The sequence below is a fragment of the Limanda limanda genome, chromosome 20 (genome assembly GCF_963576545.1).
Source record: "Limanda limanda chromosome 20, fLimLim1.1, whole genome shotgun sequence".
In the NCBI taxonomy this organism is placed as follows: domain Eukaryota; kingdom Metazoa; phylum Chordata; class Actinopteri; order Pleuronectiformes; family Pleuronectidae; genus Limanda; species Limanda limanda.
Window position 1 is genome coordinate 4,334,455 of NC_083655.1, and position 23,623 is coordinate 4,358,077.

The following is a 23,623-nucleotide window of genomic DNA, read 5'->3' on the forward strand; positions in this document are numbered from 1 at the left end:
CCTGTTAGCCACTGTCTGGCTGTCGCTGCTGTTTCTGGAAGCTTTTAATAAAGAGGTGGGGGGGGGGGGGTGACCTGCATGAAGACGCAGGTTTATCAAACTGCAGATATTTATGCGAGTGACGTTCTTTAAAAAAATGGAAAATAAAGGACGAGCTCCTAGATTTAGTTGTAGTTACACTTTTTTGTCTCGTCTTCTAATTTCTCCTGTTGTGTTTTCCAGACGAGCCCTGATGTGACGCTGTTGTAACAGCCGTCCCCACCCCCCCGCTCTACCTCTGGTCCCCGGTGCCTCCTCGCCGCGTGACCTCAGGCAACAGACCGACCCACGAGGGGAATCTTCCTCTGGACGCCAGACGCTCACACGCCGACGCCACGACCTCGAACCCGTCTCATCGTTCATCTCCTCCTCAGCAGAAGCAGCAGCAGACGTCTCTCCTCACGGGGATCGAACACCTCCACTTTCCTCTGGAGGTGTGGCCGACCCGCTTTCCCCTCCTGAATCTATACGAATAGATATCTCTTTTTTGTTTTCTCCTGGTGGTTTTGTGTCCGGTGCCGCCGGCCGCGTTGACTTTTTCCAACCTGGGGCGCGACTCATGGGATGCAACCATGTCGGGTCTCAGCGAGCGCAGGCCGGTCAACACGGACTACGCTGTCTCCCTGCTGGAGCAGCTCAAGTTCTTCTATGAACAGAAGCTACTGACGGACGTGGTGCTGCTGGTGGAGGACGCCGAGTTCCCGTGTCACAAGATGGTCCTCGCCACGTGTAGCTCCTATTTCAGGTGAGTGCGCCACATCGTTATCGACCTCCTGCTCATGGCGTACGTGAGGAAAACTGTTGTTCACGACCTCGGGCTGATTGTCAACACGCTTTGTCTCCTACGGTTTCAATAAATAATGCACAACGCAGGTTTTTGTGCTTAACAACAACATCCTGATGAGGTGCAGGTACGTTGTTATTATGCAGCAGAGTTATTAAGTCTTTAAGTTCTCACCTCCGACGGTTACAATGAATAATGAACGATATTGTTGAGGAAGTGTTACCCCACACTATACATGGAGGATGGAAAACAAGAGGATGGTATTTCCCTCAACGTGGGGGTCCGATTAGATTAGATTCAACTTTATTGTCATTGCACAGTACAAGTACATATGCAACTAAATGCAGTTTAGCGTCTAACCAGAAGTGGGAAAAAAAGGCAGTAAAGTGCAGAGTATTGTGCATATTAAGGTGAAAATGTAATAAATAGGATCTGTACAGTAGAAATATATATATGGAATATTACAGTATTAACAGGAATTGAAAGATATAAGGACGATGAATACACTATGAGCAGGCTAAAAATATAAATATATATAAATATGAATACACTATAGGCAGGATAAAACAGTATTAAAAAAAAAAAAAAACGCCCCATGTCCCCCCTCCTCCCTCCTCTCTCCCTCTGACCTGCACTCACTTTACACTTTAACAATAATAACAACACTAATCAGAAGTTAATAGGACACGCACAGTACTGGAAGTTTACTTTGTGTGTGTTTGATTCCCTCAAGAGTTTGAGACGTGTTTAAACACACAAAGTACAACTTCTTGCTCTCAGTCAGCCTGCCGCACACAAGATGAGACGTGATGACATCACAGCCAGGACTTCAGAGGTCAGGTGACGTGGAACGATCCTGATTCATGATCCAACATCATCGAGTTAATACCAAAACAAATGGGATCGTTTCTGTGTGAAGAGCTACTGAGACACAGGAGAGGAATCGTCCTGCAGATTATGATGAAAGTGTTTTAACTTCTTTGTTGCAGAAGAAGTGATGAACATGAATATGACCTCAGCAGGTTTTTATAAAGATCATTTCAATGTGTGTCTGATTAGAGAAGAGCAGAAGAGTCTCTTGTTGACCGGCGCTGCGTCATGCGCCTGAGGGGGGGCTACCTGGATAAAGGAAGTGATGTCATCAGTTTAACACCACACAAGCCGTAGTGCATTGATGTGAAATAGTCAAAAAGAACTACTTCCCTATCGAATTTATTTATTCATCTAGAGGAGACGCTGTATATTTCTACATGGAACCAACGCAGTGCTCTCAGAATCAGAATTCTTTTAATTGCCTTGGTGTGGTTGCACATACAGGAAAAGAGCCTCGGAGATCTTTTCGTGCACCTCTGATTTTTCTAACTCTCCGTGTTTATTTCGGATAGCCTACGGACCACCCTTGGCTGTGATTGGTCCGCGAACGACATTATTTCCGTACGACGTCATTTCCGTATTTCACATTTCCGGAGAGGAGGTGGACTAGTGGCAGAAACTTGGACTATGGGCAGAAAAGGTCTCTGGTTCGACTCTGGTTCGACTCCACGGAGAAACAACAAAAAGACGAACCTGGATTGATCTGTCCAAAAATCCAAGAGGATTCTCCCTACCCTGTCTAGTGCCCCTGAGCAAGGCACCTTACTCCCCCAACATCTGCTCCCCGGGCGCCGTACATGGCTGCTCACTGCTCTGTGTGTCCTGCACCAGATGGGTTAAAAGCAGAGGTTACATTTCCCTCCTTGCATGAGTGTGCTTGTGTTTGGGACAAATAAATGTATCTTAATCTTAAACTTCCGGTTTCCTTCCGTACATCATAAGACGGTAAAATCCAAACACAACTACGATAGAAATATGGATAGCAACATTGAAGAGCTTCTAGTGGAGGAGGTCAGGAGGTACGAGCACCTGTACAACCCGTCTACGAGGTAAATAAACACACGTGGACTTCTTCTTCCCACAAATGGGGTAGGCTTCTCTGAGCTCGTCTTCCGTTGCGCCACCTAGTGTTTGGCGGTGAATTGTTTTCAGACGGACGGTCGTCGGAGAAGCAAAAATCAAAAAGACTCCCTGGTATCCGTGCGTCCCTCTCCGCGACACGGATACGTAGAAGCATAATGGAGCCTTAAAAGTAACTCTGGTGACTCTGGTAACCTGTGGCGCTGCAGACGCTTCCCTCCAGCCCCCCCGAGGCCCCCCGTGGCCTCCTCTCTACGCACAGCGTTGCATAATGAAGTGTGTTCGTCCTGCTGGGAAGAATCCATCTGTAGGTGACAGGGGTGCATGCAGCGTTCGGACATGCTATCTACCTCCCTGTCTGTCCCCCCCCGCCCCTGTCCTCCCGCCATGCACACACAAACATTCCAAGAAAAGGTCCCGACAACTCAACGCCTCCCTCCCTCCCTCCCTCCCTCCTTCCTTCCTTCCTTCCTTCCTTCCTTCCTTCCTTCCTTCCTTCCTTCCTTCCTTCCTTCCTTCCTTCCTTCCTTCCTTCCTTCCTTCCTTCCTTCCTTCCTTCCTTCCTTCCTTCCTTCCTTCCTTCCTTCCTTCCTTCCTTCCCTCATTCCTCCCTCCCTCCTTCCTTCCATCCTTCCTTCCTTCCTTCCTTCCCTCATTCCTTCCTCCCTCTCTCCCTCCCTCCCTCCTCTTCCCAGACTTCCCCCCCGCTGTTTCCCACGCACTCGTTATCTGGTGCGAACATGCAAAGCATTTCCCCCCCGAGGGTTCGGAGGTGTTGCTCTGCTCCTCCTTCCGTCTGCCGGTCGGCTGCGTCTCCTTCACCCCCCCCCCCCCTGCCCCTCAGGGGGGACGGCGGGACCCTGGCGGGAGCTCCTGTTCGGGGGGGAAGTCTGGTCACGTAGGAGCGATGGAGAAAGAAGGGGAAGTGAGAGAGTAGAGGGAAGGAGGGGGGGGTGTAGGGCAGGGGTTTGCCTGCAGGGTTGCGTAACACAGCCGGGCAGGTTGAGTCCCTGCTGTGATCAACAACAACCCCCCCCCCCCCCCCCCCCTAAAAAAAACCTTTTCAGGAGGACAGACGTGTTTTTCAGACAAAGTATCACGAAAGGCTGCAGCCGACATTATTGATCAATACTTTAATTATGTTTTAATAAAATGTCACCGTCTGTAGGAAGTCAGAATCGTAAACAGGAGCCGAACGAGTTTGTTTTGCTTCAATGAAAACACGGTCGATTGTTTCAGCCTCAAGACGAGAGAGAGAGACTGAAGTGACACAAACACACAATCAGCTCAAACATGACGACATGTTCGTGAACAGCATCACATTCTTTTTAATATGATGTTTACATGAATCTTAATCATAAAGACTCGGTATCCCTGTGTTGCTCGTGTCGTCTGCATCTCTCAAACATCACCGCAGCTGAACCAAAGAGATCAGCAGCGTGAATGTAAAGTATCAGCGACCAGGCGCCGCTCCCCCGGGGAAAATGTGAGAATCAGATTTAGTGAAAGAGGTTAAAGAGTCTTGAGGCCGGCGCATGCTTCTGCAACGGCGTCTGCGGCTTTTCACGCAGTTGTGACGCAGGACTCGTTGTCATTCATGGTTTTCCAAGCGTTGATCGTGTTGCAAAGCAATTCCCCTCCAGAACACTAGGCGGAGTAATGTTTTTTGTCGAAGTCGGCTCTTCTTCGGCTACTCTGAGCCATTTTCTGGCGCACAAATCCGCCGGTCAGTGACGGGTTACACCAGTGGTCATAGTTTCGGATCTCTTCTGCCAAGTGCTCTTCTGTTTGGTCCATATTCGTTCTTCTAAATCTTCCGTGGTTTCCGCCGGTTCCGGGCATGAAACCGGAAATGCGACTCCTGAAAGGATGTAGTTAGCAGACCAATCCCAGCCTTGCCGGCTACGTGACGCTTGCAGAGTTTTGCCGTCTAGTTAGAAAAATTGGGCGATGCACGTAAGAAGGGATACGTAAGTACTTAAGTACTTAAGGGGTCCGGAAGGGCTCTTACGCTTCCGGGCCCCTGGAAACACAGAAGCATGCGCCGGCCTTTAGTCATCCTGAAAACTGAAGAGTTAGCTCCAGCAGCCGGTCGCAGGTTCACCGGCTCTGCTCCGTAGCTTCAGTCTGTTTTTCCAGCCACTTCATTAGGGAGGGGGGGGGGGTTGTTTATTGAACAGGAAAACATCGGAAGTTACAACAGATCGTCCAACGCAGCTAAAAGGTTGTTCTGTGTCCGACGGGTTTTCTCCTGTCGTCAGAATCAAGAGTCGACTGGAAATGTTTGTAGATATGATGGAAAATGTTTTATGAATCTGAAGTATCTGCTTAGTCGTGATTATGATGGTTTAGAAACTAGAACTAGTTTCCATGGTTACGGTCTCACTTGTAAAAACTACGTTGTTTTTCTTTGGTACCGAATTGTGTGTGGTTCTAACAATCTGACCTCATGATTGAAGCGTGTCAGAGCAGGAGATCAAAGCCACTTTTCTCTCCACTGACGACCCTCCTTTGTTGCTCCCCCCCCCCCCACAGAGCGATGTTCATGAGCGGCCTCAGCGAGAGCAAGCAGACGCACGTCCACCTGAGGAACGTGGACCCGGCCACTTTACAGATCATCATCACCTACGCCTACACGGGCAACCTGGCCATCAGCGACAGCACCGTGGAGCCGCTGTACGAGACGGCCTGCTTCCTCCAGGTCGGTCCACAGGGGGAGCTAGAGGGGTTTAAACATCTATTCTTACTTTGGGAGTCCCTATAAATACCAGTATCATAGTGAGGGTCTTAATTACTAAGTTAGTTCATCAGTGTTCATCTTACTAACTGACTCCTGAAGACGTCATTATTAATAACAGAGGGTGACACGTTGTTTTTATATCTTCAGAATCAGAATTCTTTTATTTGCACATACAGGAAATTGCCTTGGTGTCATTGGAGCACTGAACATAAAACAACAATATAGAACAAAATAGAATAAAATATATACAGACAAAATATATACAGATACAAAGAGATGATTCAGCGTTTCTCTGACTGTGATTTCCCCCCCGACCTTCTTCCCCTCAGGTGGAGGACGTCCTGCTGCAGTGCAGAGACTATCTGGTGAAGAAGATCAACGCCGAGAACTGCGTCCGCATGCTGAGCATCGGCGACCTGTTCAGCTGCACTGAGCTCAAGCAGTGCGCCAAACGCATGGTGGAGCACAAGTTCCCCATGGTGTACCGGCAGGAGGCCTTCCTGCAGCTGTCCCACGAGCTGCTGGTCGACGTGCTGAGCAGCGACAACCTCAACGTGGAGAAGGAGGAGACGGTGCGCGAGGCGGCCATGCTGTGGCTGGAGTACAACATGGAGACGCGCTCGCAGCACCTGTCCTCGGTGCTCAGTCAGATCCGCATCGACGCCCTGTCCGAGGTCACGCAGCGCGCCTGGTTCCAGGGTCTCCCGCCCAACGACAAGTCGGTGGTGGTGCAGGGTCTCTACAAGTCCATGCCCAAGTTCTTCAAGCCGCGGCTGGGCATGACCAAGGAGGAGATGCTGATCTTCATGGAGGCCTTGTCTGAGACGCAGGTGGAGGGCTACGTCATGTCGGGGTCCCTGCCCACCACGGTGGTCTGCTACAGTCCGCAGGCGGAGAAAGTGTACAAGCTCAACAACCCCCCCGGTGACCTGCAGAAGGTCGGGACCCTCGTCACCCCCGACAACGACGTGTTCATCGCCGGAGGGCAGATCCCTCTCAAGAACTCCATCACCAACCACGGCAAGAGCGGCAAGCTGCAGGCCGTGTTCCGCTCGGTGGACAGCTTCTACTGGTTCGACGCCCAGCAGAACGCCTGGGTGCCCAAGACGCCCATGCTGTGCGCCCGCATCAAGCCCTCGCTGGTCTACTGCGAGGGCTACATCTACGCCATCGGGGGGGATAACGTCGGGGGGGAGCTGAACAAGCGCACGGTGGAGCGCTACGACTGCGAGAAGGACGAGTGGAGCATGATGAGCCCGCTGCCCTTCGCCTGGAACTGGAGCACGTCGGTGGCGGCGCACGACTGCATCTACGTGATGACCCACGACCTCATGTACTGCTACTTCCCGCGCGCCGACACCTGGGTGGAGATGGCGATGCGCAAGACCAGCCGCTGCTTCGCCTCGGCCGCCGCCTTCGGCGACCTCATCTTCTACATCGGCGGCCTCCACGTGGTCAGCAACTCCGGCATCCGCCTGCCGACCAGCACCATCGACGGCTCCTCCGTCACCGTGGAGATCTACGACGTCAACAAGAACGAGTGGCGCCTGGCCGCCAACATCCCCGCCAAGCGCTACTCGGACCCGTGCGTGCGGGCGGTGGTGCTGCTCAACTCGCTGTGCGTCTTCATGCGCGAGACGCACATGAACGAGCGCGCCAAGTACGCCATCTACCAGTACGACGTGGCGCTGGACAGCTGGTACCTGCGGCAGCCCGTGTCGGAGCGCGTGCTCTGGGACCTGGGGAAGGACTTCCGCTGCGCCGTGGGGAAGCTGTACCCGTCCTGCCTGGAGGAGTCCCCCTGGAAGCCCCCCACCTACCTCTTCTCCCCCGACGGCGGGGAGGAGTTCGAGGTGGACGGCGAGCTGGTGACCCTCCCTCACGTATAGCTCTTAACCTCCCCCCCCCCGCCTCGCTGACCAGGATCTGTTACGCTGAGGGATGAACACGAATGGGGGGGGGGGGGCCGTGAGTTCTCTGAGACACGGAAAGGCTTCGCCGACCTCGTGGACGGTTTCTCTCTCTCGGAGGCTTTTGAACGACGGAGACCCCCCCCCACCCCCCCACGAAAGAAACTAGTAATCTGAAAATCTCTTTTTCTTATTTTGTCATTTGTGACATCTGTTAGATATTATTATTATTACAAGCCTGTCATACTGTTTCTACAATGTGATCTAAATGTCAACTGATTTTTGTGATGATGATGAGGAGGATGATGACGATGATGCACTTAACTGGTAAAAAAAAAGAAAACTTTCTCGGAATGACAATGGCAACTGTACCAAAATCTCCCAGCCCCTCCCCCCTCCTCCCCCCCCGCTCTCCGACCGTAGGCTTCCCTCTCTCCTCCTCTTCCTCTCTTCTCCTCCTCCTCTTCTCGCACCACGGATAAAGTGAAACTCTGCAAAACATCTATATTTAAATGATCCAACTCACACCTTCTGCAGTATTAAAAGTTTGGTTCTGAAAAGTTAGTCGCTCGCTTCGTGGTGGAAGTGAACGACTCGAATTCACTGAAGTGAGAATTAATTCACTTTCACCAACATCTCATCGACTGTAAAGGACAAAGTTTGCTCTGTTTTTAATCCACTGACTCTAAACCTGATGCCTCTTTAGACTAAAGGGCCGTGTGAATTTAATGTTAACTCCCTGATTCAGGTCGATAACAAACAGGAAGTGGAAGTAAGAAAGTTCTGATGAATTCTGAGCAGGGCTGCGTCTGTTCACGTTCTTCTTCTGATGAATTAATAAAATGGTAGAATATTGTAAAGTCGTCGCAGCCCAAACTTAAACCTTTTAAAGTCAGTCGGGCAATTTATGATGCTGACGATTTTTAAGAACAAATATGACAAATCGATTAATTGATTAATAATGAAATTGTCTGTTGCCTCAGAAATTGTAAAAACATTTCCATCGTATGTTCTCAGAGTTCTGAAGCAAAACGCCAGAAGTGTAACAGACATTTCAGAAGCTGGAGAAGATAACAACTATAATAACAGTGTCATTACATCAATTACTGTTTTTATAACTGATCCAATTTGAATCAAATCACCACTTAGTAAAAAGGTAAACAAAGTAAATAATATATTTCTTATTCTGCAGATGGTTTCTTGCCAAATAATCGATTTTATTGTTGTTCATGATAAATTTTCTCAATTTAAATTTCCAAAAAGTAAGAGACAAACTTTTCAGAGCCGCCTTTTTAAAACCTGCAGCTTCACAAATGTAGATCTTTGCTCCGAGTGTCGGTCGCCGACAGGATCCGCAGACTACCGGGGGGGCTGGGGGGGGGGGGCGACGGGGAAACAAGTGAGCGGAGGAGAGAGCGACTGCAGGTCCGGTCGCCCATCACCTCTCCTCCCTCACCGCTCGCTCGCCCCCCCGACCCCTCTGCAGCGCCTCCGCCCCCCCCACCCCCCCCACACAGCTCTTCCACACAGCCGGCTCTGACGCCCCCCTCTGTCCGTCGTCATGCGATCACGATTCTTGTGTTTTTCTTTCCACACGAGTTCTCTGCGAACACACGACTCCACTCAGTTCACACGTAGGTTTCAGGCTCATGCATTTTTCTTTTTTTTTTTTTTTTTTATTCCCAAGCTGCTGAAATATATATATATATAATGAAATATATATTTTTCATATGTTTAAAAGACAAACTGTTTTAGTGTGGGGAAAATAACCAGGTCTATTTTGTATTAGTGTCTTTTTTTTTAATTTAATATCAGACATTACTGTAGTGTGATTGTGGGTAGACATCCATTTTCCTATCGGATTTAATTTTTTTTTCTGAGTGAATTCTTGCTGCTGATTGGTTGTGAGAGGAGAGGGCTGGCCCAGGGCTGTTGCTACGGGAATCGTCCCAGCAACCACTAGCAGTAGTGGAGGGGGGGTGTGGCGGGCTACCTTTAAAAACATGAGCACAGGTGCTTCATGACAAACTCTTACTAGCATGTCTGGCTGCATCATATTCCCATGGCACTGTATTTTGAATGAACGTTAATTTATTAAAAAACATACCAAAAACGTTCCTGAAACTGAGACTCCGAGTTTCTTTATTTCAGCTTCGAGCTGCTGACGATGTTTTGAAGAATCTTTGTTTGGCTCAATAAAGTTATTACTGATTTCTTCTTTGGTTCATGTGCAGAAAACACTTTGTCTTTAAACCTCAGATCAATTCAAATATCCATCAAAGATCTTTGAAACTGTTGAAGTCGCCTTGTTGCTTTTGACTCAGGTCACATCTTTATTTATATTTTATTACTTAGAATTACCTACATTACCTACTGTTTTATTTAAGCATGTTTTTTACTCGGCCAACAAATACATCATCATGATTCCACTTAAAATGCAAAATATCCTGAAAAATGTGATGTTTGAAACCGAAAACATAAAAACTATTGAAGCTTTAGTCAATTTACGGGAAAAACTTTTAAGTATTACTTAAAATGCATGAATGTATATGTGCTTTGTTTAAATTATGAACAGTTTTAGCTGCGTGTGAAACGTTAGAAACAAAGAGTTGATCAACGATACTTTACAGAAATGTTAAATTCCCTGTATGAATGGAAAAGCTCCTGACGCGTCCCGACGTGATCATGTGACGCTGGTGAATTGTTGTCGGGACGACACGCGGCTGCATTTTTGTGCGACCGCGTGTCACAGCCACAACAACAACCCCCCCCCCCCCCTCTACCAACACAACACACTCAGTTTGGCTGACCTACATTTTTGCACAAACACCACGAGGAATAAAAGGCTTCGGTTCTTTCATTCTTTTTTTAATACAGCAATATAATATAGTATCACTTTCTTTCCCAAATACATTAAAAGCATCTGTCAAGAAAAATATTCTGTGAATCTGAGTTCACATACATACATTCAAATCTCTTTTTTAAATACAAAAAGAAAAATATTTCATCGGAGGGTAAAAAAAGAAAAACGAAAACCCGGATATTTTCTCAAAACTTAAACCAGGAATCAAATTCCAGAAACGAGTCAGTGGCCAAAGAGGAGATTCTTAAAAGTGAAGAGAAAAGATCGATTATTAAAAATATTTCTCAAAGAAGCAGGATGACAGATTACAGATCATGCAGCTGGAACTCGTCTCATCCAACACCCGAGTGTCAGCAGGGCGGGGGGGCAGTTACACTTCTACAGGATTCACAGGAACACAATGAACGGCTGCGTCGTGCAAGTACACACAGTCGGGACGCGTTCCTGTGTTGTCATGACAAAAACATGAGATACGTTCATACATGACAAATAAATACGTTTTTACTATCTGCAAATGTACTCAATATAGTTCTCCCAATATATATATATATATAGATCTATATATAACGTGAGGGTACAGTAGAAAAGGGTGAACAGCCGGGTTCCTTCATAGTGAACAAGGGAGAATTCATCACGTTCATCACCAAATAACATCGGGATTGTTTCGGTAACAACGTTCAGATCATGTGTCGTCAATATCTCATATTTGTTTGTGTTTGTGTGAGAACAGGAGTGAGAGAGATGAAGTGTTTATTTGAATTATAAGTTAATTTAAAGAAAAAGGCCAATTTCCTGATGTGAGAAATCTGAGAATTATCTGTAATCTGGAGAAAATACATTAAAGTGCATTGATACACAATATTGATTAGTGTAAAAACAAAAAAAGGCAAAAAGTATTTTCTTAGTTTAGCTTTTTGGGGGATGAGCAACAATCATTTGAAATAATTAAAACCTCATTTATTTAGATTAACTATTTATCACTGGCTTATTTTACTTTTTAACGTGATTTATTTTCCCATCTCTGTAATTGGCAGGAAGTTAAAAATGTGTTTCTATCTCTACAACACAAAAGTGATGGTCCCCAGTTTATCTAACCTTGGAATTTAATATTTATAAGGATTTCAAATAAATCATCAGTTATGTTTTGAATCAGGAAAAAGTGTTTAACTGAAGAAATGAACCAAAAATATTCTCTTATCACTTATTTCACTCGTAAAATAATTTTAGAGTTTGACTTTGATACTTTTAGATTTTATTATTTTTACTGTCACCTCAGACACTGATGGACATTTTAAAGAGTAATAATAATAAATGTGTTTCCATGTATATTTACATCAATCCACCTGACACGTGTTGCAGAAACAAGCAGAATGTTATCACAGGGACGTCAGACTGTAAAATCTAAACTGTTAAAATCTTCAGCTCAACTCCTGTGACACAGATTCACGTGAATACGACAATAGAGAGAAACTCGCAGCAAAGAGCGAAAACCGCAAAAACCAACAACAACATGTTCAGCGTCAGGAGCTGGTTCAGCGACGGCAGCGAGGTCACAGGAGGTCACAGGAGGTCACAGGAGGTCGGACGTCTGGAGCCTCAGGTTTTTGGTCGGAAGCGGAGGGGGAGGGGCCTCACAGTGGGTGTGGACTGAACAGTTTGTGTAGCGGCAGTGACGCCTTCAGGTCCAGAGTCGTGTAAACATCCCATCAGAGGAGCGACTGCTGGGTTTCACGCTCTCAGACCGATGACCTTCTGGCGTCTCAGGGGCCAGAAGGTCAGAGGTCGACGGGGGGGGCTGAGGGGGGGGGGGACACAGTCACTGAGGGTTCGGGTCTTCACGGCTCCGCCTCCATGGCGGCCTCAGGAGAAGCCGGGGGCGTTACAGCTGCAGGAGGGGCCAGCGTGGAGAACCAGGAGGACATGGCCGACTTGGCGCTGGTCAAAGCTCCGCCCACTGACTGACCTGCAGTGGGGGGGGGGATCAGACAGATGTTAGTAAAGGAAACAAGAGAGAGAAGTCACTCGCATCCTCTGTGGAAGCATCAGTATCTTCTGCTGTAGTTTAATCTGTCGGGAGTCGATTTGTGTGTTTTCTCACCCACGGCTTTGCCCGTCTGCACCACGCTGCGACTCGTGGTCATCATGGCGTTCCCGATCTTCTTCCCTCGCTCGCTGTTCTGCACCGAGCTGCAGAGGAAACAGAGAAAAACGCTCAGAAACACAGCTTCCTGTCTGCGGCGTGGAGACGGAGGAACTCTTCCTGCTTCCAGGAAACAAACCACACAACAGTGCTGCTGCTAAAGGTCGCGCCGAGGGGGGGGGTGGTTCACAACAATCAGGATGGCGTGGTCCAGCCGGGCGGGAGTCCAACACGCAACCTTTCCCTCTGGATCCTTGCTGACCTGACATTCAGCAGGAATCTCTCTCCTGCATCATCCGGGCCGAGCGGCAGCGGCGTAAACACCGACCACGAGGGGCTCGAGTCACCAGCTGCACACACGTCTGTCACTCCAGCTCCCGGACCCCTCGGACCCTCTAATGAGCCAATTAGTTCATCTGGAAATAAACGCTGCCCGTCGTCACCGGTTACCTCCGACGACGAGAGAGGAGTCGCTCTGCGTGGTCATGGGATTCATGAACAGAAACTCCACGATCAACTGGTTTAGCTTTTAACTACACCTATCATTTCATTATTTTACCATTTCTATCTATTTTATTGTTAATATTTTGGAAGCAGCAAAGTCGAAAGTGAATAATGATTCTGAGTGTTTGAGAGAAAACAGATTCAAACACGAAAGAGGTTTGAATCAGAGACGATGATGAAGCGTCTTCTTCTTATTTAAGTTTGAGCCGAGACTGAGAGTCGATCTAAAAGAAGCAGCAGGAAGTGAAGTCCGTCACTGAAACGTTAAACCAGAGAGAAAGTGAGACGTGTGTCTGTGTGTGTGTGTCTGTGTGTGTGTGTGTGTGTGTGTGTGTGTGTGTGTGTGTGTGTGTGTGTGTGTGTGTGTGTGTGTGTCTGTGTGTGTGTGTGTAGCTGCTGTCATTCCTCCACACACACATCTGACTGCAGCATCAACACGACACCGGCCCGGTGGAGCTGAGCTGGCCCCCCCCACTCGCTGCCTCGGTGGCTTCTCGGAGTCAGACGGCGACCTGCGGTTGCTAAGCGCTCGTGTCTCGGATCAATAACCCGGCTTTACGCCGCTCGCCACCGGGAGTCGGTCCTCGCTGCGCCCACTTCCTGTTTGTCTTTATTATCAAAGTAAGAGCAGCTGAGGAGACGAGTGTGTAGAATAGTTTTTGGTTCAGGTTTTGTTGATGAGCTGTAACATTTGGAGACGTTAATTTTTCCTTCTCTTTAATCACATATTCTTTGAAGCGTCCTGAACTTTTAGAAAATGTATGTTATATGTTTTGCTCTGGTTACACTGCTCAGTTTAATGTCTGTATGTTTTACTGTTTACATCATTTTATTTTGTATTTTCCAGTATTTTCCATCATTTCTTTGTTTTTATTGACAAATAATTCAATCTGGGTCTTTAACGGGTGAACTAATCATATTTAACTCTTTCTTACGGCGTCCGGCTTCACTCCGTTTTTCCAACAACCGCTCGTCCACAGAAACCAGTTTTTCTGCTGAGCTGGACGCTGCTCGCTGTGGGAGGAGCCACAGTCTCCATCTCTGTGCCTGACCCAAATAAACAGCTCCATATACAATACAGAAAGATCCTCTGACGGCGCGTGTCCGCCTGCGGCCGTGCGGCTCGTCACATGACACATGTTCCCTCAGAACGTCTCGGCTGCCGGCTGCTCTTTGTCCGACGCCGATGACGAGGAAACACGAAAAGCCTCCGGAGCGACGCGGAGGTCGAGAGAGTGAATATAAATAGAGCAGCAGCAGAGAAACTCTTTCACCTTCTCAAGAAGCATCCGGACAAAACATCAGAGCTGAATCTGTCCCACTGACCCCAGGTTCCCCCTGCCCCCCCCACTCAGGTTGCAAAACAGCTCCGTGTTTACTGATGCAGTGAGAGAGGGAGGGAGAGAGAGAGAGAGAGAGAGAGAGACAGAGACAGAGACAGAGACAGAGACAGAGACAGAGACAGAGACAGAGAGAGAGAGAGAGAGAGAGAGAGCTGCTCTGTTCTGAAATGACGTCTGACGGACGAAAAACAAAAACAAGAAGACAGAAAAGATGTTCTTTGTTGTTACATAATAATAATAACTATTGACTGGACGTGAGGCCGCTCATCTGAACACATGGACCGAGCCGGCCAGGGGCCCAAGTGGTAAAGTGGCCCCTGGGATTCAGACACAAACTAAAGTTAAAGTTTAAGGCAAAGTTCCCGGTGGTCGAGTGACGAACACCTGAAGTAAAGTGAGAGCTCGGAGGATCCCGGCCGTGTTCTCACCATGAAGCTAAGTTAGGGACGGACACACACTTGATTCTCTCTGTCAGTGTGTGTCAGTGTGTGTGTCTGTGTGGTGGGGGGGGGTATTTATCCGACCCGTACCCCTCCAGCTGGGGACGGAGTCGACTTTCCTCCTCACTTCCTGGAATGAAAGCGGAGCCGAGGCTGCAGACGTCTCCAGCTCTGTTTTTGAGAATGAAACTCGTCCATAATTAATGACTGTGGCTGATACAAGTGCCTCGCTGCCCCCCCTCCTCTCCTCCCCCCCTCCGCCCCCCCCACCACGCTGACCACTGCGCAGCTATATCCGACCACAAACACAGCAGGGAGTGAGACGCTGCCTGTAACAGACAGTTTGCATGAGGCTGCAGCCGGCTGATCCGTTTGATTCACATACTTATAAATGTTTATTTTCTTATTTTCAGTTTTGCAGTTTTCCATGAAACACCATCGAGGACAAGGATGATATTTCCCTGTGATTTATCCTGAATCGTGTGTTTTTATATTTGTTATTTTCAAAGCAGCAGGACATTTTGATAGTGAACCTGAAGTATGGAGCTCATGTTTGTATCACCTTGTCACCAGCAGGGGGCGACATCCTGCCTTGAGGGTTCTGCTGCTGCTCTTCAGCCACTTGTCTTATGAGTTATTCATGTTTCACGTGTTGTTGTTGTTGACGTTTTGTGCAGATTTACACAACAGAGAACAATGAAGTTGTTGTGTTTCGAAACAACAAAGATGGAAGAGAGAAAGATGAAGAACTCACTGTGAGAGGCGGAGCTTCATGTCCGTGACGCTGTACTGACCCTGGAACGGGTGACTGCAACAGAGGAGAAAACAAACAATATGGAAATAATATCTTTAAGTAACACAGACTTTCATGTGTTTGTTTTAAACTCTCTAGTTTCATAAAAATCACCTGGAAGAAGATCTTAATCGCAAAAATATCACTAACAGAAAATAATATTGTAGGTGATTCAATTTTGACATAATGTACTTTTAAAGATAAAATACATTTTTATATCATGTGATGTAAACAAACTTATAGAAGCCAAAGTATCTATCTTATGTCCCCCATCATTCAAAGCTTCTCTTCCCGCCCACTTACCCGGGGGTGATGGCGGTCATGGCCGGGTGCTTGTTGCTGTACCAGACCCGGTAGTTGTGGCTGATCTTCCACGCCGCCACGAAGGGAGCGCCGTAATCCGCCAGCAGCCGCTCGTTGTCTGAGCAGCGACGACACCAGGACACAAGAGAGAAGCAGACGAGTCGGTGAACACAAACAGCAGCGTTTTCTCACTAGGGGAATTCTGTGTGATTTCAGCCGCCATCGTAACGACTCTAATAACCTGGAATCAATTCAACCAAACGAGGAGAAGAAGCACATTTAGAAAAACTAAATTAAAACCTTTTCTAGCTTTTCAATTATTCCTCGGGGGAAAAAGTGATAAATCTAAAGAGGGAACGACTCCAGAAAATGTGTAAACTCTAAAAGTCCCTCTGATGTCTTCACGTTTTGTGAAGCCCAAACGATTAATGGAGAAATAACTGATCAACAGAAACAAGAGTGAAGTAATAAACGACGGGTAAAACCTATTGAATGAGTGAATGAGTGACAGGAGCCGACCTTGCTGAATTGCAGACGACAGTAACGAGTGCAGGTAGAGTGTGAACTGGGCTCGGATCCACTCGTCTCCGCCCTCCCAGCCGGTCCCGTCCAGGAACACGTCGTCCCGGTTCTCCGTCACGTGTTTCACGAGGTAGTCGGCGAAGCGAAGGTCGGCCGTCGTCAGACTCAGGATCTTCCGGAGCTCCGGGTCCTGGATGTGGATCCGAGCTTCTTCCACCTGCGAGGAGAGGAAACCTTTCACGTTGAAGCTACAATCTTCAACCACTGCATTAAACGTGATGAAACGGTGAAGATGAGCCGGACTCACGTCAACGATGGCGTCACTCAGGTGCCGCTGCTGGCGGAAGAGGATGTTGGTCGCCCCGGCAACGAAGCCTCGCACCGTCACGTCTGACAGGAGGTGATGCTGCTGCAGGGCCATGTAGGGCAGACACAGGTAACCCTGGCAACGACAACAGGATGAAAGGTCAGGAGCTTATCTCCGCCCGGCTGCCTGGTGGATTCGTTACCAGGTGAAAGACAGGAGGACGTGTCTGAGTAAATATGAGACTCATTTCCTGTTTGGACGCAGGTTCTATCTGCTGAGTCAGCGGCTGAGCGGAGACGTTACCTTGGTGAAGACGGCGAGCGGCAGGCCGTACTGGTCCTCCTCCAGACCGGACACCAGGCCCTGGGTGACCCCCCCCTGGCCGGTGACCGCCTGCGGCTGCACAGTGATGGGCATCCCCGGCTGGGGGTCGAATGCGTCTGGCGGCTCTGACCCCGCCTCTTTCCCCTCAGCGGCCTCTTTGGCGCCGACCTCCTCTAACACGCTCGGGTCCAGCGTCTCCCAGTCGCTCTCCGAGGAGTCGGGGGAGGTGTGTGACGGAGGTTTGAGGAGGTGGTTGTCTCCCTCGGTGCTGGTCCCGGACGACAGGGACTCGGCGGCTCGCTGGCCGGTGTCCTCGCCCACCAGCTCCAGGGCCGAGCTGGCCAGGTCGGTGACGGACACGGAGACGAACTCCTCGGCTCCGGAGAAGCTCTCCACCAGACTCAGGTCCTCCGACACGCTGCTCCGGGGTTTGTAGTGAGACGAGTCCACCAGGCCGTGCTCGATCATCCCTGCAGACACGTGAGCAGGATAATGAGCCGAACGTTAAACTTCCTGATTCTTCTTGACCTTCAGGACTAACTTAACCCTTTATGATAAACATCTGGAGATGATTCAGATGGATTCTCACTCAACACATTGAGATAATTTTAAGGCCTTTAAGTCTGTTTTGCATCCTGCCTAAAGATGACATATTTCTATCCTGTGTTTTTATATTATCTGTACATGTGGAATAAATAAAACCATCAGAAGAGTAAAGCTTTTCTTTTCGTTTGTTTTTGACTGACCTGGAAACAGCGATAGAACCGTCATGAGAGCTCCAACGAGTTTGTTGACCGGAGACACGTAGAACAGAACCTGGAAACATTCACCACAAATTTTAAAAATCAAGTCATGTTTCAAAAAGCACTGAATGAATCTAAAAGTGGACGAAACGTGTTTGTTCGAACCTTCTTCTCCAGCAGAATGAGTTTGAAGAGGATGACAGCCTAAGACGTGAGAGAAGATGTTTAATGGTGATATAGAAATATGAAAATATCGACTCTGTTTACAGCCAAATAGGATCAGGGAATGTAATTTCTTCTACCTTGTGTTGAAAGTGCAGGATCAGATCTCTGGGCGATAACCCTGAGGAGAGAGAAACAAACAGAGCTTCAACTAATGTGGAATTTACCCTGAGAGAAAAATGCTTGAACATTTTTGTGCAGTTAAATCACAGCGTTAAAGAGCTGAAGACACAACAATAACAACTGTGTTCAGAGGAATCTGAGTCTGCAGAACAAAACAACAGATGGACAGATTTATGTGGTTTTATTAAAGACTAAGTTTTACCGACCTAAATAAACCTGCGAGCCCTCCAGAGTGGAACCCCTCAAGGAGCCGTTCATGTGGTCGTAGAGTTCCTGCAGGAGAGAGGACGTGAGCGGAGCACGATAACAAGAGAAGAAGAAGATTCACAAGCAGAACGACTTCTCACCTGCAGAATCGAGATCTGTGAGAAGTCTTTCTCCTCGAAGTAGGCGTGAGTGATGAGCTGCAGCTTCGCCTGGAGGAGGCCGTAGAGCGGCTGGGAACAAGAACAGGTTCCATCAGAACATGCAGGTTCAAAACTCAAGTGTTCTGGATGTGAGAAAACAAAAGTCTGTGCAGCCCTTTATATTTATGATTATTTCAATAGAAATGTAGAGTCAAACCATAAAAAATCAAACCTCAAATACATGTTTTTTGTCATGAGAGTTTGATAACGTCATCTTAGGAGTTTAAAGCCTCGCTGAGGTCATTTCTGGACATTAGAGAAGGAAATAAAAAATCTCTCTGCTTCCTTCTCCTCTCTTTACCCACATGAGCACAATCATAGCTCAGAGGTCACGGCAATATTTCACAGCCCAGTTATCTCATTATTTCCAGCTCGTAAAAACCCACTAAGACTGAAATCAGGTCTTCTTGTGTGACGCCATGAGACGTGACTCACCACTCGACTGAGGACGCACACGCTCTTCTGAACTGTCTCCCTGGTGACGTCCGCCTGCCGCACCTTCAGGGCCTGATGGGGCATAAAACATCTTTATTAAATGTTTATATGAAAACAGACACTATGTGTAAATATATAAAAACCAGAAGCCTAACGTCATGATGACCAATCACTCTGCAGCTGACTTCTGGAATGTTTGTATTTTATTTCCTCTGGACCAATCAACCCTACCCCAGCTCAGTATTAATCTAAGCAAACACGTTATACTCTTTTACCTCTTTTATTTTGAAAGGTACAGAATCTGTTTCCTGCATACTTTAAGCCACAGAACAAAAACCCGAGCTTCGTGGCTCCAGGCGAATAAAGAGAGAATTTCCCCGGACTGACCTTTGCTTCTATTTGACGATAACAGGAAACTCCGTACACACACTTCATGTCTCCGGTGAGCGGCGGCAGGTGGAAATACACAGTGTCTGTAAAACATCAGGAGAAACGGTGTCATATAATAATTCATCTCCTGGATTTTACAACATGTGTGACCTGAGAGGGAAAATTAGCAGTAGTTTAACCGCTGAGTGCAGCTGTGTTCACTGCTCGACTGTGTGACTGTGTGGTTTCAAAACTGCAGCAAAACTGGATGAACCTGCGACACGAGGCCAAACTTTACAAACTGCTGCTTGTTGTTTCTTAATATCACAGTCAGAGATGATCATGTGACCATAAATCTGTAGAAAACCCTCTACAAGCTTCAGATTGTGTCTTCAGTCCTGTCGGATCCAGAGACACACGTTGGAAAGTGTTTGGATCTTTTTCTAAACACTGTGATGAATGATTTATCTCCAGCTCACTTCCACGCTGTCATGAGACAGAATCTGAATGTGGACGGTCGGGAATTGATTAGAAACTGAATGGAAGCGATGCAGTCACAGCTCTTCATGGATGTTTCAGCCCAGGAATCCAAGTGTGGTCTGTTTTGCTAATGTAGCAGTGAAATCACAGAGTGAGCCTGAGGACAGGATGAAGACATGAGGATGGAGAGACGCTGCAGATTAACCAGAGTGGACAGTGGAGGCGGAGGCAGGGGTGGGGATTGGGGGGGGGGGTGGGGGGTTGCAGCAGCAGCAGAGGGGCATCTGGACGGAGGCCACAGCTGCAGTGCTGCGACCAAACCTCCTGCGACGAGCCAACAAACACCCCCGACTCGCTGCTGCTGAGCTGCGTCTGCTAATGTCTCATTGTGTCCAAACACAAAACATAAAACCTTCAATTTATTTAATCTACAGGAAAGAAATCATCAGCGTATTAATCCTTTAGAAGCTCATGTTCTGCTTTCTAAAAGAGCATCATTATTCAACTCCAGGATTTATTTTCTGTCAATCAACCTCGAGTAAATATTGATTAAATGTCACAGCTCTAAATGAAATGTGCAGAACTTCACAGGTTGTAACAGACTCACTTGCCTGAGGTCAGGTTGTTTGAGTCGGGAGCATTTGTGCAGAGAGAGAAAAGAAGACGTCTAAATGAAGATTTAGTTTTTCTGTGACACACTGGGCTCCTCGTTCACCTGCAGTAAAATATGTCACCAGCACAGTAACAGCTTCTGCTGATGACTGTAGTTTTAAATCCTGAACTTTGAGTTTAAGTTCCTGTTGTTTAACTTCGCTGCGACAGAATGACCGACGCTGGCGAAGCACCGGAGCGCCACGTGTCACGTGACCACAACCACGAGTCACGTGACCACAGCCACGACACACGGGACAAGAAGACGGAGTCGGATCAGTGTTACCGCCCGGATACTGTTTCTGATACTGGGACAGAATCAAAGGTCCTTAAACACACATTAAAAATTAAACACTTTATCCTCTATTCCAGGTTTTCCCCCAATAAATAGATGCATAAAATATTGAAATAATGATTTTGGGGTTATTGCATTATTGATGACACGTACCTTCCTGGTAGTTGTGCGCCCCGTCAGGCAGCGCGAGGAACGGCAGGTACCTCCACTCCTCGGGCGTCAGGTTACTGTCATGACCCTCGTCCGGCAGCAGCGGAGGGTACGAGAACTCCACCTGAAGAGAAGGTGTGGTTAGATTCACTGTGATGTCACTTCTCAAACGTCACATGTCTCTCATCTATGTGTATTTGGAGGGGGGTGAATCTTCTGGTTTATACACAGTCTATAGAATAAACTGTTGGTCCGTCTTGTAATATATCTCCATCATATTCTGTCTTTTTTAACAAGGGACCACTTCCTTGTATTATTGTTTCCATGTATTTGAATGTTTTTATATTGTGGTTTCAGGCTCAGTTTTAAAATCCTAGTTGATATATTCAGGTTCTGGATGGTTGGACGAGACAAGCGACCTAAAGACATCGCTGTGACTGCTGTCTGACATGTTACAGACGAGAAGAAGCAGATTGATCGATACTGAGAATCCGCTGCAGCCGTGATGCGATCACAGAGAACATCCAGCTTTTGTCTTGAAGGTAAAAGTAGAAGAAACGTCTGCACGTCAGCAGCTGAGACCTTCTAGATCTTTTTTTTGGCGGTTAAGAGCCGAGTCCGTCTTGATAAACCTGAAACCTGCTGTTCCTGAACGCCCCACAGACAATGATTCACTCAGTGAGGATCAACTCCTGCAGCGGCCTCAGGGCGAGTTCGCTCCTCAGGCCGTAGAAGAGAGACACCTGGGGGACTGACGGAGAAACAGATGGACGACAGGTGGACGAGACAGAAACCCGATCATGTGATACCCAGCAGGAGGTGGCCGACCCGGATCAGATGACCAGCAGACACTAACAGACTCCTCACCTGAAACACAGAGCGAGCGCTCACTGTCTGTTCCACGCTGCTTCGGTCGAGTTAGAGCGTCTCATCGTGTTTAAGCAGCGGAGACAGATGGAGAGCAGCGACGAAGAGGAGGAGGAGGAGGGACAGTGTTCCGTTTTACTGCTGCACGTCTGACTCATGTTGAAGATGAGGGGATGATTAGAGGATGAATTAGAGCCACTTGCGCTGAATGGCTCACGTGCACTCTCACTAATGAAGCAGGTGTTGAAGGAGAAGGAGGTCGGAGGTCACACACGTCGGGGACTTAAATGTTAATGGCTGCAAAACCGGTTTGTCGACACAGTGAAACCAGCACGTGAGCTTTGTGAGAGAGAGAGTTTGTGTAAAATGTGATTCAAAAAGAAAACTCTTTTCTGATAGTTGATTAATCACTTTACTCATTTTTAAAAACTGTTCCCTGGTTTGCAGCTTCTCAAACGTGCAGATCGGCTGCTTTTCTTTGTCATAAACGACTACAAATGTTGACACTTTTATTGAAAGAGCTGCTAAAATCACTTATATATTTATAATAGCTGCAGGAAAGGAATATTTAGATTTTTGATTAATCATATGATAAAAATAGCTTTAGAGATTAAAATCCATTTACAGGATTTTTACGGCTTTCTCACATTTTCCAACAGATAGAAACAATCAGGAAATGAATTTAAAGATAAATCAATGTTTTAAGTAGATAACATCTTTAATGTCTTGGACTCACTCAACAAACCTGTAGTTGCAGCCAGTTGAGTAACTTTCCTCTCGGGCTCTTTGTGTTTCCTGTTTTCATTTGAAATCTCTTTCCTAATCATGTGCGCAGTGACTTTACTTCCTGTCCATTTTTCCACCTGTTTCTGATTTAATATTTGATCAGCGGCAGAGAATTTAAATCCCTGAGTTTCCACAAACCTCAGGTGAGTCATCGTCTGATTCCTCGAGTTCAGCTCATTTCTGAAATCTGGATTCTTATGCATGTTTAACAGATTTCTGGATGAGTTTGCTTGTTTGGAGTCAGATTGTCGTGATGTTTTTTACCTGGACTGTTTCAGACTCAGACCTGTTAATAATTCAGTGAACTACAAATACCATCATGTTTTATTTCTTGTTCTTGGAACCAGCTAAAGACACTGACCTTTAAAAACTAGGTAAGGTTCTTCAAGATAAATTTGAGTTTAGTTTGAAGGCAACAGTAATTCACACATGACAACCAGTGTTGATGGAGATGGAAGAAACATCTCCACATCCTCTCATCGTACAAACATGAAGCCAAAACATCCCGAGCATGGAGGCTGCCATCTTAAACTGATGAGGGTGGTCTCACGATGCTTTAAAGCCAATTTCGCAAATGATTAAAAACAAAATGACAGAAAACGTCTTGGACAAATTCAACGTGTACTTGGAATTCTTTTAGTTTAGTCGCATCTCACCTACCAACATGGAAAGTGTTTATACTGCAGCAAGCCACAAGGGGGCGCTCCACATGTTTTGGCTTCACTTTTAAACTGCTTTCCTGTCATCTATTATTATTTACAATAAAAATGCGTCACTATTATTATTTAACCATTATTAATTATAAACAGCAGCTGATGTCCCCGCAAGGTTACGTCACATCTCAGAGTCCCGGGTTCTGTCAGTGACGCTGTTTGTTGTCAGTTAGCATCGTTAGCATCGTTAGCTCGCGGCGGCTTCACCCACCTGACAGCCCCTCTTGTGATGGAAGCCCACCACCACGATGTGCAGCACGGGCACTTTGACGTCCCCTGCGGCCGGAGGCTCCATGTCCGCTCCCCCCCCTGGACGGGTTGACTGTGAACGAGTCGATGTTCGAACCCGGATCCGTGGAATCAACCCGGAGCTCCGCTGCACCGTGTCCGCAACCACTTCCGGTCTCTGTAGCCCGG

General features: G+C 47.3%; 2 protein-coding genes across 2 annotated transcripts; one reads left to right on the forward strand and one right to left on the reverse strand.

Moving 5' to 3' along the window:
* Positions 1-343: 343 nt before the first annotated feature.
* kbtbd2 (kelch repeat and BTB (POZ) domain containing 2) lies at positions 344-7,467 on the forward strand. The gene is made up of 3 exons (XM_061094006.1): positions 344-784; positions 5,312-5,477; positions 5,846-7,467. The coding sequence occupies exons 1-3, from the start codon at positions 612-614 to the stop codon at positions 7,403-7,405; spliced, it is 1,899 nt and encodes a 632-aa protein (XP_060949989.1). The 5' UTR covers positions 344-611; the 3' UTR covers positions 7,406-7,467.
* Positions 7,468-11,524: 4,057 nt separating this feature from the next.
* On the reverse strand, positions 11,525-23,597 carry avl9 (AVL9 homolog (S. cerevisiase)). The gene is made up of 16 exons (XM_061093618.1): positions 23,418-23,597; positions 20,844-20,964; positions 19,283-19,368; positions 18,896-18,967; positions 18,401-18,490; positions 18,260-18,326; positions 18,011-18,051; positions 17,874-17,912; positions 17,712-17,781; positions 16,945-17,435; positions 16,642-16,776; positions 16,332-16,551; positions 15,813-15,930; positions 15,471-15,524; positions 12,388-12,476; positions 11,525-12,252 (listed from the first exon to the last, which is right to left on the reverse strand). The coding sequence occupies exons 1-16, from the start codon at positions 23,499-23,501 to the stop codon at positions 12,125-12,127; spliced, it is 1,905 nt and encodes a 634-aa protein (XP_060949601.1). The 5' UTR covers positions 23,502-23,597; the 3' UTR covers positions 11,525-12,124.
* Positions 23,598-23,623: the final 26 nt, after the last annotated feature.

Coding starts and splice junctions, on each gene's coding strand:
- kbtbd2 (XM_061094006.1), top strand. CDS start 612: ATGTCGGGTCTCAGCGAGCGCAGGCCGGTCAACACGGACTACGCTGTC. Junction 785..5,311: donor ACGTGTAGCTCCTATTTCAG/GTGAGTGCGCCA, acceptor CCCCCCCCACAG/AGCGATGTTCATGAGCGGCC. Junction 5,478..5,845: donor AGACGGCCTGCTTCCTCCAG/GTCGGTCCACAG, acceptor TCTTCCCCTCAG/GTGGAGGACGTCCTGCTGCA.
- avl9 (XM_061093618.1), bottom strand. CDS start 23,501: ATGGAGCCTCCGGCCGCAGGGGACGTCAAAGTGCCCGTGCTGCACATC. Junction 18,491..18,895: donor TGTGCGTCCTCAGTCGAGTG/GTGAGTCACGTC, acceptor TCTTGTTCCCAG/CCGCTCTACGGCCTCCTCCA. Junction 16,552..16,641: donor TGAGTGACGCCATCGTTGAC/GTGAGTCCGGCT, acceptor CTCTCCTCGCAG/GTGGAAGAAGCTCGGATCCA.